The 18,250-nt window shown below is 35.6% G+C and overlaps 2 protein-coding genes across 15 annotated transcripts in view; both read right to left on the reverse strand.

Annotated features, from left to right (window-relative positions):
* LOC123554492 (uncharacterized) overlaps nucleotides 1–4,478 on the reverse strand; it is a 105,386-nt gene extending 100,908 nt beyond the window's left edge. For 9 of the 12 annotated variants that reach the window (XM_045344730.2, XM_045344776.2, XM_045344768.2 and 6 more), the window contains exon 1: nucleotides 976–1,108. The gene's annotated coding sequence lies outside the window, so the exon portion shown is untranslated. Of the gene's footprint in view, nucleotides 1–185; nucleotides 564–975; nucleotides 1,109–4,389 lie in introns of those variants that run through there. The other 3 variants (XM_045344791.2, XM_045344704.2, XM_045344721.2) reach the window with 2 other exon arrangements.
* Nucleotides 4,479–12,637: 8,159 nt separating this feature from the next.
* LOC123554575 (tRNA-splicing endonuclease subunit Sen15-like) overlaps nucleotides 12,638–18,250 on the reverse strand; it is a 30,010-nt gene continuing 24,397 nt past the window's right edge. For all 3 annotated transcript variants that reach the window (XM_045344832.2, XM_045344815.2, XM_045344824.2), the window contains one exon: nucleotides 12,638–13,566. In XM_045344832.2, the coding sequence (XP_045200767.2) occupies nucleotides 13,449–13,566 (118 nt within the window). In that variant the 3' untranslated portion in view covers nucleotides 12,638–13,448. The remainder of the gene's footprint in view (nucleotides 13,567–18,250) is intronic.

The following is an 18,250-nucleotide window of genomic DNA, read 5'->3' on the forward strand; positions in this document are numbered from 1 at the left end:
TTCCATTATGAAAAATTGGGTGAGGTCCAAATTTTTTAAATCAGTCCAGCAAAAAATCAAGCACATGACCCTATCATTTTTATTTGCTGAATTTTCTAGGTATATTCTGAAGTTTTGAAAAAAAAACAGAGTTTAATCAAATTCTACACTGTAGAAAAAAAATTTATCCAAACGTGCAGAACTACCTTAATGAACATATTTGTATAGATCAACTTTATGCATCGTGGCATGTCTTCACTTTTAGCTCATAACAATACTGCGGTAAACGCTGAGGATAGCTCCTCACTGACTGAATTATACTGCACAGAGTGTAAAGAAAGTTTCCACACTATGCTCCATGACTGCTTCCTTGGTATCTAACCAGTACTTGCAACTAAGTATGGCATTGTGGAGACTGATGTCAAACCAACAACCTTTGAACCAGGAGTCTGATGCTTAACCCCTGTGCAACAGCACAAGCATAAGAGATGCAGCCAGAATGAAAGTAGTACCAACATATTCAAACCAAACCTTTATCAGAGACACAGATATTTGATAAAGTTTGAAACTAGCTTTTTAGGCTAAAATTTTAATGTCTAAAAAATGTTAACGATTGAATTGCAGTAATTTCCTCATAGATACAATATTTATCCCTTTAAAACCAATTTGAATACTACTGTATGCTTCTTAATTATTTAAATATTTTTAACCACAAAAATACACATAAAACTTAAACTTTGTATTGCAAATCTCTCCTTAAAGGAACAAGAATCTCAATATATCCATTGTTCCATACATTTGTATTTTTACATAATGTAAAGCTCCAACACTTTTAGCAATTAAAACTTTGTAAAACTAAACAGTTACTGCTACGGATACGATTGCACTATTTCCTTGTTTAAGCTATACAACAAAATGTATTAAGATTATGCTGGATTAAAATAACAAATCAATTTTTATAACTTCTTAAAACTAATTTACATGTTTGATAAATACATTTTAAATGTTCCATTTATGAACTGTTTACTATGTTTTTGTATGTTCAATCGCACAAATATACATCTAGCATTACTTCACATGAAATACTCCTCTAAACAAACAGTAGTCGGCAAAAATGTGTTTGAACTTCTAAAATCAATCACAATTTAGTTTGGAAACCATCCAAGCTTGATCCAGTATTAGAAACCATCCAAGCTTGATCCAGTATTAGAAAAATCCAAATTCCAATGATTACTTATCTGCCAAAATGAATAAAAAATTATACTACTACCATGTTTTTTTGCTATTTTTGAATATTTTTGGGGCTAACATTTTGTACTTTTCCAATTTACTTTAAAGAAATATTCAAGTTTATAGGTCCAAAATTTTCAAAAATTAGCACATGTATGCAGAACTATAGCATGAAATTTCCCATATAACAAATAAATGACAAACAATTAAATGTCACCTTTTCATGGATTATTAGGGATTTAAAGGGATTACCCTGACAAAACAATATCTCCTGCCAAAACTACCAGCCTAAAAATTATTTTTACCCCGATTATTTGTTGATACACATTGACCCAATTCAATATAAATATACCAAACTTCAACTTAGTCCGCAGATAATACAATTCAATAAATCTTTAAGAAAATGTGTCTCAACACAAAATGTTTTACCCACTACTATTGTGACCAAGGTGAACCATTCCTCTGATTAAGATACCACCTTTATTTAAAATTTCCCTAATTGATTAAAGCGTTATAAATAATGCTTATATAAAGGTGTTTACTATTTATGTAGTCATTGTTAAAAATTAAAAACCACAAGAGATTTTTTTATCATCTGAATAGAAAACTTAGCCCTAATATCTGTATCAGGCCAATATCTAAATGTAATGTGATCTTTTATTTAAAACTGCAAAATTAAAATCAATACTTTATTGACATCAAGTCTTTAATAACCCCGTAAATTGGTTTTAAATGATTCGAAGCATGCCTGAGGTATCTAAACTATTTTTATATTTCACCAATGTAAGCCCTTCAAATGTACATGAAAATCTTTGAATATATCAGACAAAGTACACTACCAACTTACCACTAATGTACATGGTACATGTGAAGCAAGTGTCAATTGTAACTAAAAGTAAAATGAAAACTAATAAAATCATATTTAGTGGACACTTTTGAAATAAGTTTTTATTTAAATTGCTATCCATAGGTTCAAGGCATTTTGTATAATATGTCACATCAGCTAAAACAAGAAGTATCTTTAAACAAGAGCTGTCACTAATGGTGACAAATGCCCCCGCAGTGCCTTGACCGTTCACCTGGTGACCTTGACCTTTGACGTGGTGACCCCAAAGTCAATAGGGGTCGTGTACTCAATAAGTACTATTAGCATGTGAAGTTTGAAGGTCCTTGGTGCAGTGGTTTGCGAGTAAAGTGCCTTAATGCAAAAAGTTAACGTTGTGACTAACGAACGAACGAACGGACAGTTGAAAACTAATATGCCTCCCTTCAGGGGCATAAAAAGATACAAGGCCGCATTAACCAATGCACACTTTAAGCTATGAAATGTGCATGCACTCTGCACTTTTACATACGATTGGGTATTTATAAAACAAAATGTAGTTTTAAAGTAAAACTCATGTTTTTTATGTAGAACATATTTTACAGAACACATATTTTACATCATAATTATATTAATCATTATCTAGGAAACTTTGACAAAAAATAAGACTAAGGAGGGGCTGAAAAGTTGGGGATAAAATGACCAATTTGAAATCATCCAGGGATACCAAATGACCAATTTGAAATCATCCAGGGATACCAAATGAACAAAATGGGGCTGAGTTGACTTGGGGTCGAAAACATATACAGGAGATCACTCCACATCAGAAGTTAAGCTATTTCCACAGGAGTCTTGCAACATATACTGTATAACAATACAGCTCAGAGCTCCTGCACCCCCCTCCCCTTAAGAAAATATTATCTATTCCAATTTGAAACCCTGTGGAATTTTTCATCCACCAATAAAATGTACAGTTTTAATCAGCTGTTAAATGAGCTTCACCCCAGATATTTACAGGAAAAAAAATTTGAATTCAATACCGGCCTACGGCCAGAAAACTGTACATAACTGCTTCTTAATATCAATGGATTTATATTTGCGCTTAGGCAACTATATACGTTTGTATTTAAAAATGTGCTCTTTATGACTGAGCGTTATGATTAAATCACAATTATATTGTTATACTTCTATCATGTCTGTGATAAATTTACATTCATTACTGAAATAATATTAAATGTACTCAGGCCTACAACAATAAATAATTCTTTGTTACATGTTTGATACTGTTTGCGCCATTTTTTTTCAGATGATCTAGCATCAACAATAATTCTTCTTCAATTTTCATGAGATTGAAAGCATTGTAGGATATGAGCTCCATCAATTTTTTTCTACTCGCTTATATAGTAATATCTGGACAGGCCACTACAGTTAATAGCAAGTGTATAATGCTAAAAGTGAACCTACATATCTGTGCATCTTTTGTTTGTGGCATCTCCACTCATAATTCAATTATGGTCTATCAATAATTCCATACTTGGTTCTGCTGCAAATACAGAAGGTACCAAAACTGCTCGTTTCCATGGAGTTGTTCCACGAAAAGGACCCAGATTCACACTACTTGATCAAATTTTTCCTGTTAGATATGCAACTCCTAATTTCATATTGTACATCTGCATGAAACTTCTTCAACTACCAGACACTGATAAAAATATTACATTTCAAACCTAAAGTTTTTCAATATACTACTTAAAAAAAAAATCTTTATTATAATAGGAAATTTGAAATAAGCAACAAATTTAAGGCCATCACCAACTAGTTCCAAATCAGAACCGTCAATAAACTGTAAATTGCCAGCTGAAATTCATGTTTAGACATGCATAACTGGTAAATCAACAGTCAAAATGTAAATTACACATTCTTTTCTCAGTGTTTCTAGGCTTGAAAGTATTCAAACTGCAAAGATACCACCAAAAGCAATACTAGACAATAACTCCCAGCATATGTTTCATTAATTATTTGATAATAAAGCTCTGCATGCATTTATTTTCAACACTGTTGTTCACACAAGTAAGGTTTAATACTGCTAAACGGATTGATTCAGACTATGCCATTGAGTTTTCTTAATTGCGGGCCAATATCAGCACGTTTATAAAACGAGTTGCTCACTTAACAGAAAAATGAGAATTTATGCATTAAAAAGCGTCATGTTACCAACGAAACGGCGTCAGAGTTATTTTTTCTACTAATCGGGCACCTGTCATGGCACCAATTAGTGACAGCTCCAGAATGTCAAAATGAGTAAGAACAGAATTAAAGTCAGTTTTTTTTCTTTTGAATATGCATTCATAGTAACCTACCATATAAGATCCTTATAATCCATTATAGCAGACAAAATCTACATAACATCGTTGAATTCTAAACCGAAACCAGTGTGTTTGGTTAATACAATAACACAAAATTCGTTGAAGTTTTAGACGAAATATATGATTAAAGGAAGTAACTAAAAGTTGAAATGGAATAGTCAGTGATGAGTTATCTCACATTAATTGATAAAATCTGCTATTTCATTTATCAAATAAAAATTTTGCTTAAAGCTATAAGAATGCTATTAATTGTCACCTTTATAACTTACCTGATTTGGTCAATCCTACACTTCCTCTATTTAAGTCATCTGTTATACTTAGTCATATTTACCGTTTTATTATTTGTCAAAATATCTCTGACAGTATGTACGACCGCCTTGGAACTGATTCACTAGTTGGGGCATGGAAGTGTTTATTTTGTAATAACATGAACATCACATTATCCAGTCTAGCAAACATTGAATCATTCACAACTCCTAACAAATTTAGCAATCTCAGTGACACAGACCTTAATTTCTATCTCATCACACTTTCCCGCACCATCAGTCCAAGATACTAATCACCCAGTCACTTCAACACCAAAGAACAACATACACACTCCATCTCACAGTCAGCCACAACAACAACGCAAGGAATCATTCAAAAACACAGTTCGGCATACACTTACTGTCCTTGTTGTTAATTGCCGTTCCATTGTTGAGAAAAGGTTACACTATGAAAATATGATAAGATCTACTAATCCAGATATTATCATTGGCACCGAAAGCTGGCTTCAACCCAAACATTACAACAATGAAATATTCAATCCCGCCCTGGACTACACCCCCTTTAGGAGAGATAGGAAAAATCAGGCAGGAGGAGGCGTATTCATCGCGGTTAAAAATAGCCTGATTGCCCAAGAACTGACCCATCTCAATACAGACTGTGAAAATCTGTGGGTCAAAATTGAATTGAAAGGATCAAAGCCCCTTCTTATCAGTGCCTATTATAAACCCAAAGAATATGACCCTCATAGCCTAGAGGACTTCAATAAATCTCTCTCTATGGCATCAAAGACCAAAGCAACCATCTGGGTGGGTGTGGATCTAAATATGCCAAAAATGGATTGGTCAAACATTGTCCCAACCTCAGAATGTAGATATCAGTCCCTCTACAGGGAATTCATTAATATCTTATTTGATAGTAACTTGACCCAAGTAGTCCAGGAGCCAACTCGTGAAAATCACATCCTAGATCTATTCATGACGAGTAACCCGTCAATTGTCAAACGAACCAGTGTAATTCCAGGTATCAGTGATCATGATGCTGTCCTGGTACAGTCAAACCAAAGAAAGCCCCAAAAACCTAGACAAATTCACCTCTATAAAAAGGCTGACTGGGATGGTCTTAGGTCACATGTATCAGAACTCCACAACTCCCTTACAATGTCAAACTCCTATGAAAATTTATCAGTAGAATCTCTTTGGAAGACCATCGACAGCTCTATTGAAGAAGGAATTAAGAAATTTATACCGTCTAAAATGTCATCAACCAAAGATAAATTCCCTTGGATCAAGGTTAACCTCAAACGACTCTATAGAAGACGGAATAAAGCCTTTAGGAAATATAAGACAAACAAAATTCCCAAGAAAACTTACCTTAGTCTCAAACATCAATGTAGGAAAGAAACCAAATTAACATATAAAGAGTACCTTGAAGATATCCTTAATGTGAACGTCGAGACTGATCAAATGCAAGCACAACATAACAGACCAAACACCAAGAAATTATACAGCCTTCTCAAGCACTCAAAACAAGATTCCACTGGCATTGACACACTCAAATATGACAACAAACTTCACACACAGGACCCTGACAAAGCCACAGTACTCAATAAGCAATTTCAGTCAGTTTTTACTTTAAAATCTCCTCTCTCTCTGAAATCTTTGACTGATATGAAGGTCCAGGATAATGCAGATACAGGTAAAGAGATCCCTGGAAAAGAAACGTACAGCCCACACAAACCTATGCCTGATATTGAAATTTCAACACAAGGTACTGAAAAACTACTTAGCAACCTTAATCCCCAAAAAGCTGCAGGGCCCGACCAAATAAGCCCGGTCGTACTTAAGAATATTAGCCAAGTGATCTCCCCTATCCTTACAAAACTCTTCCAAAAATCCCTGCAGTCCAGTTCACTGCCAGATATATGGAAAATGGTGAATGTCGCTCCCATCTTTAAGAAAGGCTCTAGGTCAGACCCAGCCAACTATCGCCCAATATCTCTTACCTGTATCTTGTGTAAAACCCTGGAAAACATTGTATCCTCTAGCATAACAAAACACTTCACAAAGAACAATATGTTCTATGAATTGCAGCATGGTTTCCGAGAAAAGAGGTCTTGTCAAACTCAGTTACTAATGTTAGTAGAAGATATCCTTCAATTCTTGAACCTGAAAAGTCAAGTTGACCTCATACTCCTTGACTTTTCAAAGGCGTTCGATATGGTCAACCATGAAAAACTACTCTACAAGCTGCATTTCTATGGTGTAAGGGGTCATACTCTTAAATAGATTAAAGCTTTCCTTGATAACAGGTCACAGTCAGTGGTAGTTAACGGGTCCACATCAGGCACCATACCAGTCTCCTCAGGTGTTCCCCAGGGTTCGGTCCTCGGGCCTCTCTTATTTCTTATCTATATCAACGATCTACCTGACTTTGTTAAACACTCTGAAGTTCGACTCTTTGCCGATGACACGGCCATCTACCTTTCTCTGACTGTCTCTTCTCATTCAAGCCTACTACAACAAGACTTACAGCAGCTGGAACTCTGGGAAACAAAATGGGACATGAAATTCAATCCGTCTAAATGCCAAGTATTACAGATCACTAAACGTAAAACACCTATACCAACACAGTACCTTTTACACAAAACCATCTTACAAACAGTACCATCTGCAAAATACCTTGGCATAACTAAATCACACAACCTTACATGGAATGACCACATTGACAACATCACCAAAAAAGCAAATCAAACATTGGGTTACCTAAGTGCACTCAGAAGGTTTAAAATCACAAGCATACAAAACACTTGTACGGCCCCAGCTGGAGTACAGTTCCACTGTGTGGTCCCCCCACTCTGAAACTCTTATTGATCAGCTTGAGTCTGTGCAGCTCAGGGCTGCACGCTGGGCCAAGCGTGATTACGGCCATGCATCCAGTGTAGACAACATGCTGACTTCCCTAAATTGGCGACGCCTTGCACTCCGTCGCATTGACCAGCACCTGGTTATGTTTTATAACATCTTGCATAACCAGGTCGCCATCCCACTACCGGACTACCTAACACCCAACACTAGATCTTCCAGAACCAGAACTACTCATTCCCAGGCATTCGTTCAAGTTTCACCCTCATCCAACTATCATAAATTTTCATTCTTCCCTAGAACAGTATATCATTGGAATGCCTTGCCCTCAGATGTTGTCAACTCGTCTGGGCCAGTGTTCAGTCAGGCTGTAAGCCAGATTGAGCACATCTCACCTTAAATACACCTGCCCTATTTTTAACCATTCTCCTTCTTGCTTTTTACTACTACTTTTTTACTCGTTTTAACATTCTTGCTAGTTGACGCGCAAAGTCTAGGTCCCCAGCAGGGGTTTGACTATATGGAAGATAGATAGATAGATTGTTTAATTGGTATGACACTTGTATACTAAGTATTTGAAGTTAGTTAGGCAGTTAGTCACTTAATTTGATAGTTGTATAATTAAAAGTTAAAATATGTCAGTTATAAGAAATGTGACATTGTGAACTTAAGGTAGTTCTGCACGTTTGATAAACCGGAACTTCGGCGGAAGTGATGGCGCAATGTCATTTATCCGGAAAACGTAGAATAAAGCCTGGATTCGGCGTATGGAAATGAAAATCATTTTATGAATTAATGGCAACCCGCGAGTATTTTTTTACAATGGCATTGTTACTATCTTTTTTAAGTTAAAATTTTATATTAAAACATCTGACACGTTAAAAAATTCAAAATAATGTCTTAAAATTACCTTGAAATGTGCAGTTCAATTTCATCATGGTCAAATATCTTAAAAATAAGCGCACAGACCTATACATTTTATTTCACCATATTATAGACCATATGTTTATTTATGACTGTGAGAAGTTTCATTAAAATCTACATTGTAGAAAAATTTCTATAGGCGAAAATGTTATAAAAGTTGTAATTTTCCCATAGACTCCCATTATGAAAAATTGCGAAAGGTCCAAATTTTTCAAATCAGTCTGGTAAAAAATCAAGCACACGACCCTATCTTTTTTAACTGCTGAATTTTCTAAGTATATTCTGAAGTTTTGAAAAATCAGGGTTTAACCAAATTCTGCATTGTAGAAAATTTTTCAATCTAAACGTGCAAAACTACCTTAAATACAGTTAAAATGCTAACATTTCAAATGGACTTACCATTATACTTTATAAAATATCTATGAACAGTGGAATATATTGTAGTGTGTGTGTGCTATTCTTGCATTTTTATTTGAAGTCATTGGATAGTTAATTTATGAATAATAAACATGATGGAAAACTATGTAACATCCAGTATTACTTCTGCTTAATCCAAAGTATAAACAAGTTGGCTGCAAACGTGCAGTTCTTGAGCTAACATTCCCCAGCTTACAGAAATAGCATGGTCATATGACCATCTTGATATTACATTTAATTATTTAAATATCATCATCTGCTAGGAAGTGCCAATATTTGACAAGTGGTGTTTGAACAATAAAACTATGGCATGATGCTAATTAAGCAATAGAATGGTGAACCCATGCACACAGTAGAAGACAGTGTCAGTCCGGGCAGTGATAATTACTCACAAAATAAACAAAGTTAAAGTTAAAAGTCATAGATACTTCTCATGTTTCAAGTTACCAAAGCGATTTTTTTTTGCTCAATTTTATCTACAGAGCTATTACTGAGATACATTTTCATAAAAATAATCCTAAATCAAAATTGGACCAGTGGATCAAGTCTATTTTTGGAAATAAACAAATGTTATTTTATTTTTCCAAGACAGTTCTTGAAATCTTACAACCTATATTTTCTTAAGCCCAAATTCAAATGACATCTTTTTAAACACTGTGCAAGAAATTGTAATGCCTGAAACTGAAACTGAATAATTTGATTAAACGCTTATTTTTATACAATGATATATTCAATGGTGTTGTACATAATAATAATTATCACAATATTTACAATAACAATAATAATAATAACAGCCAGTGCTTAACGCACCCCATGGAGCCTTACCAACAAGTGCATTTAATTAAACAAACCTTGGAAATATCAATGTTGAAATGTAAAACCTTTTACAAAAATTTAAGAGCAGTTCACCTGCTGTTTTCACATAATAAACAGTTATCAAAAAATTTAAAACAATGCTGCGAAATCTCTGAAATACAGTGTCTTAAGATTTTTTTGGAATGTGTCAAGTGATTTACTTTTGCTTCATTCCAAAGTTTTGGACCAATAGTACAGAAACTTCTATCATTGAATGTTTTGCACTTGTTGTATGGAACAACATAACGACATTCAGAATTTTCAGACGATCTCAAACCTTGTCTAGGATTATACTCTGTTAGCAATTCTGTTAAATACACAGGTGATCTGCCAGTGTGACAGCTATACATGAAAGGAAGTTTCTTGAACTCAAATCTTGCTTTCACTGGCAACCAATGTAAGTGATACAATGCTTGTTTAGAACTGTCAAATTTCCACCTGTTAAGGACAAGTTTTGCACACATGTTTTGAATATGTTGCATCTTACGCACCTCACAGTTAGCTATACCATACAGTATGACATTGCAACAATCCAGATGTGAAATAACTAGAGACAAAACTAAAATTTCAGTGGCTGCTTTTGTTAAGTATTTTCGGATGTTCTTAATTCATAGGTAATTCAACATGGCTGTATGACATTTGCGATTTACATGATCTTTAAAGTTCAAGGTTTCGTCAAGAAATGCACCGAGATATCTAATTGCGCTTTCACGTTTGACATAATCACCAGCAATGTTAATGGAATTTATAAAACATTTGTTCAGTTGTGGTCTGCTACCAAACATAATAAATTCAGTTTTGGAAGTGTTCATTTTCAGTTTGTTCCTGTTAATCCAGTCATTGATTATAACTGCGCACCTTTCAAGGTCTCCAATCGCTTGTGATTCTATGGAAACAGATGCAGGACAAAAGCTTTTATTTGCTATATGATCATCAGCAAAACTGTAGACTGATATGAATTTTGGAATGACAACAAAAAGAGTTCCAGCATAGGTGAGATACAGCCACAGATCAAGGCAACTGCCCTGGGGCACACTGCATTCAAGATGACAGTCTGATGAATATACATTGTTGATATAATCTTACAAGTATGAGGCCTTAAATAGGAGTCTACCCATTTAAGAGCTGTATCACAGACGCCATATTGTGCTTTTAGGATATCTTGAAGAATGTCCTGGTCAGCAGAGTCAAATGCCTCAGTCAATCGCAATAAGGGCCATGACTTCCTTTTTCTCCATACCACTTAGAAGATCATTGACCAACCGAAGTAGCGCAGATTCACAGGAGTGATATTTCCTATATGCAGACTGGTTCTTAGGCAAAAGACTGTTTTGACTTCGTTTGTTTAATCTGTAAAGAACAGCTTTCTCAGTAAGTTTTGATAGAAATGATAAATATCTCACAGGACACTAAATGGAAAGCTCTAGTTCAAGACCTGCTTTTTTTTTAGCAGAGGTCTAACAACTGCTTGTTTGTATGTCCACATTATTCAGGTTTCCAAAAAATAATTCATAATTTTAACATATGACATCTGCAGGAATTCAAACTGACCAATCAGACAGCTGTGTTTTCAAGTGGAAATAAATATCAAATTCAGTTTTTTAGCCACACAAATTGCCCAGGAGGATGCTAAAAACTACTTAACTGCCGTCTCATTTAAATATAATGTAGATTTAACAAGAGCTATCACTATTAGTGACAAATGCCCCCGAAGCGTGCCCAAGAATGCTATGTACAGTTGTCTGTCCAAAATAAATAAAAAATTAAATAATGACCTTGACCCGAGAAACCCGTATCATGCACATAGCATATTCCCAGGCTAAAATAGTTATTTGCACAAAATGACTTCTAAATCCATATATAAACAACAAAAACAAAAATAATGACTGCATGCAGAAAACCTGTCAAATTGTGACCTTGACCCAAGAGATCTGTGTCATTGACACGACACACCCTTGGGATTAGATGAACATTTGTGCAAACTTATTTCAAAATCCCTCCATGTGCCAAAAAGATATGGACCGGGCACACAAAAAAAATCACACATCATTTTGTGACCTTGACCTGAAAGACCCCGGGTCATAAGCATGACACACCTTCTCAATATGGTTAACATTTGTGTCAAATTATTTTCAAATCTCCCTAAGAATGTTGAAGTTACAGCTCTAACAAGAATTCACACGGATGCACCACGCGCACACACACACACACATCAAGGACGGACAGTGCGATTTTAATATGCCCCCTTCAGGGGCATAAAAAAATCAATTTAAAGTATGAGATTTTAAACAGAGAATCTATGATAATTAAAGTCTCAGTAAAACAAAAGCATTACCCAAGTGAAATCATTATCATTTTGCAATGTTTTGGACATTTTAAAATTATGAATTAGGATTATAATAAGAGTTGTCTGTAAGACAGCCAATGCTCATCTATTTGAATTGTTGTCCCAGAAGCAGGAATATTTACCTAAATGTTAACATATCTTTAGCGTTTCAATCCAGTATCTGCATTACTTTTGGAGATAGTACCTTGCATGCATAACTTTCAGAAGGGGACATAATTTTACAAAATACATGTTCGAGTTATGGGACTTGATGGTATGACCTAGTTTTATAAAACCAAAGAGACATGCGAAGTTTCAATTCAATATTGGCATTAGCTATATAGTATAGCATAATATGCCCAAAATACATGTCAGAATTATGGGACTTTACCCAGTGAGGTAAGTAATTGACCTAGAAAAAGAAAAACAAATTTCAAAGCTATATGCTTTTAAATGATAGCTATTATGTACTTGCATGCAAAATTTAACCAAGGTGTGACATCCACGCCAATGCCAGGGTGAGTACAACAGCTCAAATTATTCTTTCAACAGTCCACCATGAAGCTTCATAATTAAATAAAACAAACAGAACTTCTGGCTATTTATAGTATTTTATTTGTTTTTCTGAAACATTATCAAGGATGCATTCATATTCTTGACATTATCAATACATTTCTACTAATGTATTAATACATTTGTACTCACAATACTGAAATAACAATTCATATTGAGGTATTTAAAAACTACAAAACAAATATCCCTGTATTTTAAAATATATCTTGGTCTATTTTAAAAACAATAAGGCCACATTTCATAGCTCAAAACGGTAACCAGTTTGGTAATACAATCCTGGATCACTCGAAGTTCATTTTTGAAAGACCCCATTTTACTGGCCTACAAATTCAAAGAAGCTCTACCCATGCACTTTATGCTTAGGTTATCTTATAATCAGCCATTATGCATTTGGGTAAAACAATACCTAATTTTCTGGTTCTTACCAAATAAATAAAAAAATAAGCACTCTTGAGGATTTTTAAAGTCAATTCAGAATATGAACATCATGTATTCTAATAGAAATATGTTGCATTTTTTAAAATCTTCAAAATATAACTTTTAGTTCCTTTTAATGACATATCATAATTCTGGTTCGGCCAGAATTTCCAATGACACAAGCACCATAGTGTTTCTGTCTCAATAGGATCAGAAAATCATTTTAAAAGTTATTGGCTGTTATTTAGTGTTGTTAAACACCATTATGTTCAACAACACATCTCAGTTTAATTTAAGAAATTGCATGAATACACCCAGCATATTTAATGAGCTCTTCTACTTCCAAACTAATACACATTCTGATGACAGGTAAATAATTCACTAATAAATACATGTCATTAATATGTCCTTTTTCATGTGTTATTCTCTTCATTTGTCTCTGCATTTGACGTCTTTGCTTGTTTTCTATTTATATACATGGCTGTTTGGTCACTCACATGGTGGCGCTTTAAATCTGGTATCTCTTCGCGTCTACAAACATATAAAATAAATATTAGAAGTCCAATTTTCTGTATGGAATGTCAAATGACAAACAAGAGCAAGAGGCCCAAATGGGCCTAAGTCGCTCACCTATAGAGGACCTTGACCATCTAAACTTGCTTCCGATCAAGTTTGTTTAAGCCGTTCATTAAATTAAAAGTTATTGGAAGGTTTTTTCTTTAGTTTGCTGTGACAGCCAAAAACGTGTAACCATTAAAACAAACTTAATGATAAGATGTTTAAAAAAATTCTACTTTAAGCTCTGGTGTTCCCTAAAAGGGACCGAGTGGAACCATTAAAATGATGCTCTAGACCAAATATTGGCAAAAAGCTGGTCATCAAATGTGGTTTGTAGTACCCTTGTAAGGTCCACTCCTAAATTTGTTATCCCATGCCGATGAAATCGGGAGGCGGGTATTAAAATGGCGTTGTCCGTCCGTCATGTCCGTACAATGGAATGACCACCTAATACATGAATCTTATGGGCGTCCGTCCGTCTGCAGCCATATCTCAGTAACTAGCAGGTAGAATTTCATGAAACTTGAAATAAACATGAACGAACATACTGCGATGATGCCCATCAAGTTTTTTTTTTTGATTGGTCAATTTTCCTTGGAGTTTTTGCACTTGATTTAATGAAAAATGCCCAAAAATGTCCGTCCTTACCTGTCTACCTTACCTTGGTCACACCCCCACCCCTCCCCACCCCCACTCAAAAACAAGAGGACTATGATGGTCCTGAACCGCTCACCTCTTCCCATATGACCCAGTTTTGAGTATGACGTCGTTTTTTTCTATTATTTGACATAGTGACCTAGTTTTTGAGCTCACGTGACCCAATTTTGAACTTGACCTAGATATTATCAAGATAAAAATTCTGACCAATTTTCATGAAGATCCATTGAAAAATACGATCTCTAGAGAGGTCACAAGGTTTTTCTATTATTTGACCTATTGACCTAGTTTTCGAAGGTACGTGACCCTGTTTTGAACTTGACCTAGATATCATCAAGGTGAACATTCTCACTAATTTTCATGAAGATCTCATGAAAAATATGGCCTCTAGAGAGGTCACAAGGTTTATCTATTTTTATACCTACTGGCCTAGTTTTTGACCCAGTTTCGAAACTGACCTAGATATCATCAAGGTGAACATTCAGATCAATGTTCATGAAGATCCATTGAAAAATATGGCCTCTAGAGAGGTCAAAAGATTTTAATAATTTTAAGACCTACCGACCTAGTTTTTGATCGCAGTTGACCCAGTTAAAAAGTTGATCTAGATATCATCAAGATAAACATTCAGACCAACTTTCATACAGATACCATGAAAAGTATGGCCTCTAGAGAGGTCACAAGGTTTTTCTATTATTTGACCTACTGACCTAGTTTTTTATGGCACGTGACCCAGTCTCAAACTTGACCTAGATATCATCAAGGTGAACATTCTGACCAATTTTCATGAAGATCCATTCAAGGGTATGGCCTCTAGAGAGGTCACAAGGTTTTTCTATTTCAAGACCTACTGACCTAGTTTTTGATCGCAGTTGACCCAGTTTCAAACTTGACCTATATATCATCAAGATAAACATTCAGACCAACTTTCATACAGATCCCATGAAAAATATGGCCTCTAGAGAGGTCACAACATTTTTTCATTATTTGACCTACTGACCTACTTTTTGATGGCACGTGACCCAGTTTTGTTCTTGACCTAGATATCATCAAGATGAACATTCTGACCAATTTGTATGGAGATCCATTCACAAGTATGGCCTCTAAAGAGGTCACAAGGTTTTTCTATTTTTAGACCTACTGACCTAGTTTTTGACCGCACATGACCCTGTTTCGAACTTGATCTAGATATCATCAAGATGGACATTCAGACCAACTTTCATACAGATCCCATGAAAAATATGGCCTTTAGAGAGGTCACAAGGTTTTTCTATTATTTGACCTACTGACCTAGTTTTTGACGGCACGTGACCCATTTTCGAACTTGACCTAGATATTATCAAGATGAACATTCAGACTAATTTTTATTAGTCATTTTCTCATGAAATATATGGCCTCTAGAGAGGTCACAAGGTTTTTCTATTTTAAGACCTACTGACCTAGTTTTTGATGGCACGTGACCCAGTTTTGATCTTGACCTAGATATCATCAAGGTGAACGTTCTGACCTATTTTCATGAAGATCTTTTGGAATATATGGCCTCTAGAGAGGTCACAAGGTTTTTCTATTTTTAGACCTACTGACCTAGTTTTTGAAGGCACGTGACCCATTTTCAAACTTGATCTAGATATCATCAAGGTGAACATTCTGACCAATTTTCATGAAGATCTTTTGAAATATATGGCCTCTAGAGAGGTCACAAGGTTTTTCTATTTTTAGACCTACTGACCTAGTTTTTGATGGCACGTTTGAGTGGTCACAAGCAAAAGTTTACGGACGGATGTACGCACGGACGACGGACGCTGCGTGATCACAAAGGCTCACCTTGTCACTATGTGACAGGTGAGCTAAAAAAAGATAATTTTTCATTCCTTTTTATTGTTTTTTCAAACCTTCCATGAATATCTATCAACATGCAAAGTTGTACCATTCCCCCACCTCACTCATTCACCCAGTCATGCCCACCACCCCAAGCATGCATCACCCCGCCCCCTCCCACTATTTTTTTTTTTTCATTTTTAATTTTCCATCAATATTTATAATCAACATATGATGTTTAGTACCCTCACCCAGTCACCCCGCTGCCCCCATCCCCCTCCCCACCCCCCAAACAAGAGGACCATGATGGTCCTAAATCGCTCACCTCTTCCCACATGACCCAGTTTTGAGTAGGATGTCGTTTTTTCTATTATTTGACATAGTGACCTAGTTTTTGAGCTCATGTGACCCAGTTTTGAACTTGACCTAGATATTATCAAGATAAAAATTCTGACCAATTTTCATGAAGATCCATTGAAAAATATGGTCTCTAGAGAGGTCACAAGGTTTTTCTATTATTTGACCTATTGACCTAGTTTTCGAAGGTACGTCACCCTGTTTTGAACTTTATCTAGATATCATCAAAGTGAAAATTCAGATAAATTTTCATGAAGATCCATTGAAAAATATGGCCTCTAGAGAGGTCAAAAGATTTTAATAATTTTAGACCTACTGACCTAGTTTTTGACCGCAGTTGACCCATTTTCAAATCTGACCTAGATATCATCAAGATGAACATTCAGACCAACTTTCATACAGATCCCATGAAAAGTATGGCCTCTAGAGAGGTCACAAGGTTTTTTTATTATTTGACCTACTGACCTAGTTTTGTAAGGAACGTGACCCAGTTTCAAACTTGACCTAGATATCATCAAGGTGAACATTCTGACCAATTTTTATGGAGATCTATTCACAAGTATGGCCTCTAGAGAGGTGACAAGGTTTTTCTATTTTTAGACCTACTGACCTAGTTTTTGACTGCACATGACCCTGTTTCGAACTTGACCTAGATATCATCAAGATAAACATTCAGACCAGTTTTCATACAGATCCCGTGAAAAATATGGCCTTTAGAGAGGTCACAAGGTTTTTCTATTATTTGACCTACTGACCTAGTTTTTGGTGGCACGTGACCCACTTTCGAACTTGACCTAGAGATTATCAAGATGAACATTCAGACCAACTTTCATACAGATCCCATGAAAATTATGGCCTCTAGAGAGGTCACAAGGTTTTTCTATTATTTGACCTACTGACCTAGTTTTTGAAGGCACGTGACCCACTTTCGAACTTGACCTAGATATCATCAAGGTGAACATTCTGACCAATTTTCATGAAGATCTTGTGAAATATATGGCCTCTAGAGAGGTCACAAGGTTTTTGTATTTTTAGAACTACTGACCTAGTTTTTGACCGCACGTGACCCAGTTTTGAACTTGACCTAGAAATCATCAAGATGAACATTCAGACCAACTTTCATACAGACCCCATGAAAAATATGGCCTTTAGAGAGGTCACAAGGTTTTTCTATTATTTGACCTACTGACCTAGTTTTAGATGGCACGTGACCCAGTTTCAAACTTGACCTAGATATCATCAAGGTGAACGTTCTGACCAATTTTCATGAAGATCTTGTGAAACATATGGCCTCTAGAGAGGTCACAAGGTTTTTCTATTTTTAGACCTACTGACCTAGTTTTTGATAGCACGTGACCCAGTTTCGAACTTGACCTAGATATCATCAAGATGAACATTCTGACCAACTTTCATAAAGATCCCATGAAAAATGTGACCTCTAGCGTGGTCACAAGCAAAAGTTTACGGACGGACGGACGCACACACGCACGGACGGACGACGGACACCGCGCGATCACAAAAGCTCACCTTGTCACTTTGTGACAGGTGAGCTAAAAAAATAGCATTCATTTTCTATTAAATTGATTTTGACTAATGAAATTATTTGCCTCTTAGTAACATCCTTAACTTTTTGTTGGATACACTGTTTTGCCGTTCCTCACCACAAACCCTTTCGGCGAGGGATACCAATTCATCAAATTTGCTTGTTCAAGTAGGGGTGATTGGCCCTTTTAGGGGTGGCTAGAGTTAACAAGAGCTGTCCATAAGACAGCGCGCTCCACTACTCAGGGATTTGACAGTAAAATGAATATATGTCACAATAGGA

The sequence above is a fragment of the Mercenaria mercenaria genome, chromosome 15 (genome assembly GCF_021730395.1).
Source record: "Mercenaria mercenaria strain notata chromosome 15, MADL_Memer_1, whole genome shotgun sequence".
NCBI lineage: Eukaryota > Metazoa > Mollusca > Bivalvia > Venerida > Veneridae > Mercenaria > Mercenaria mercenaria.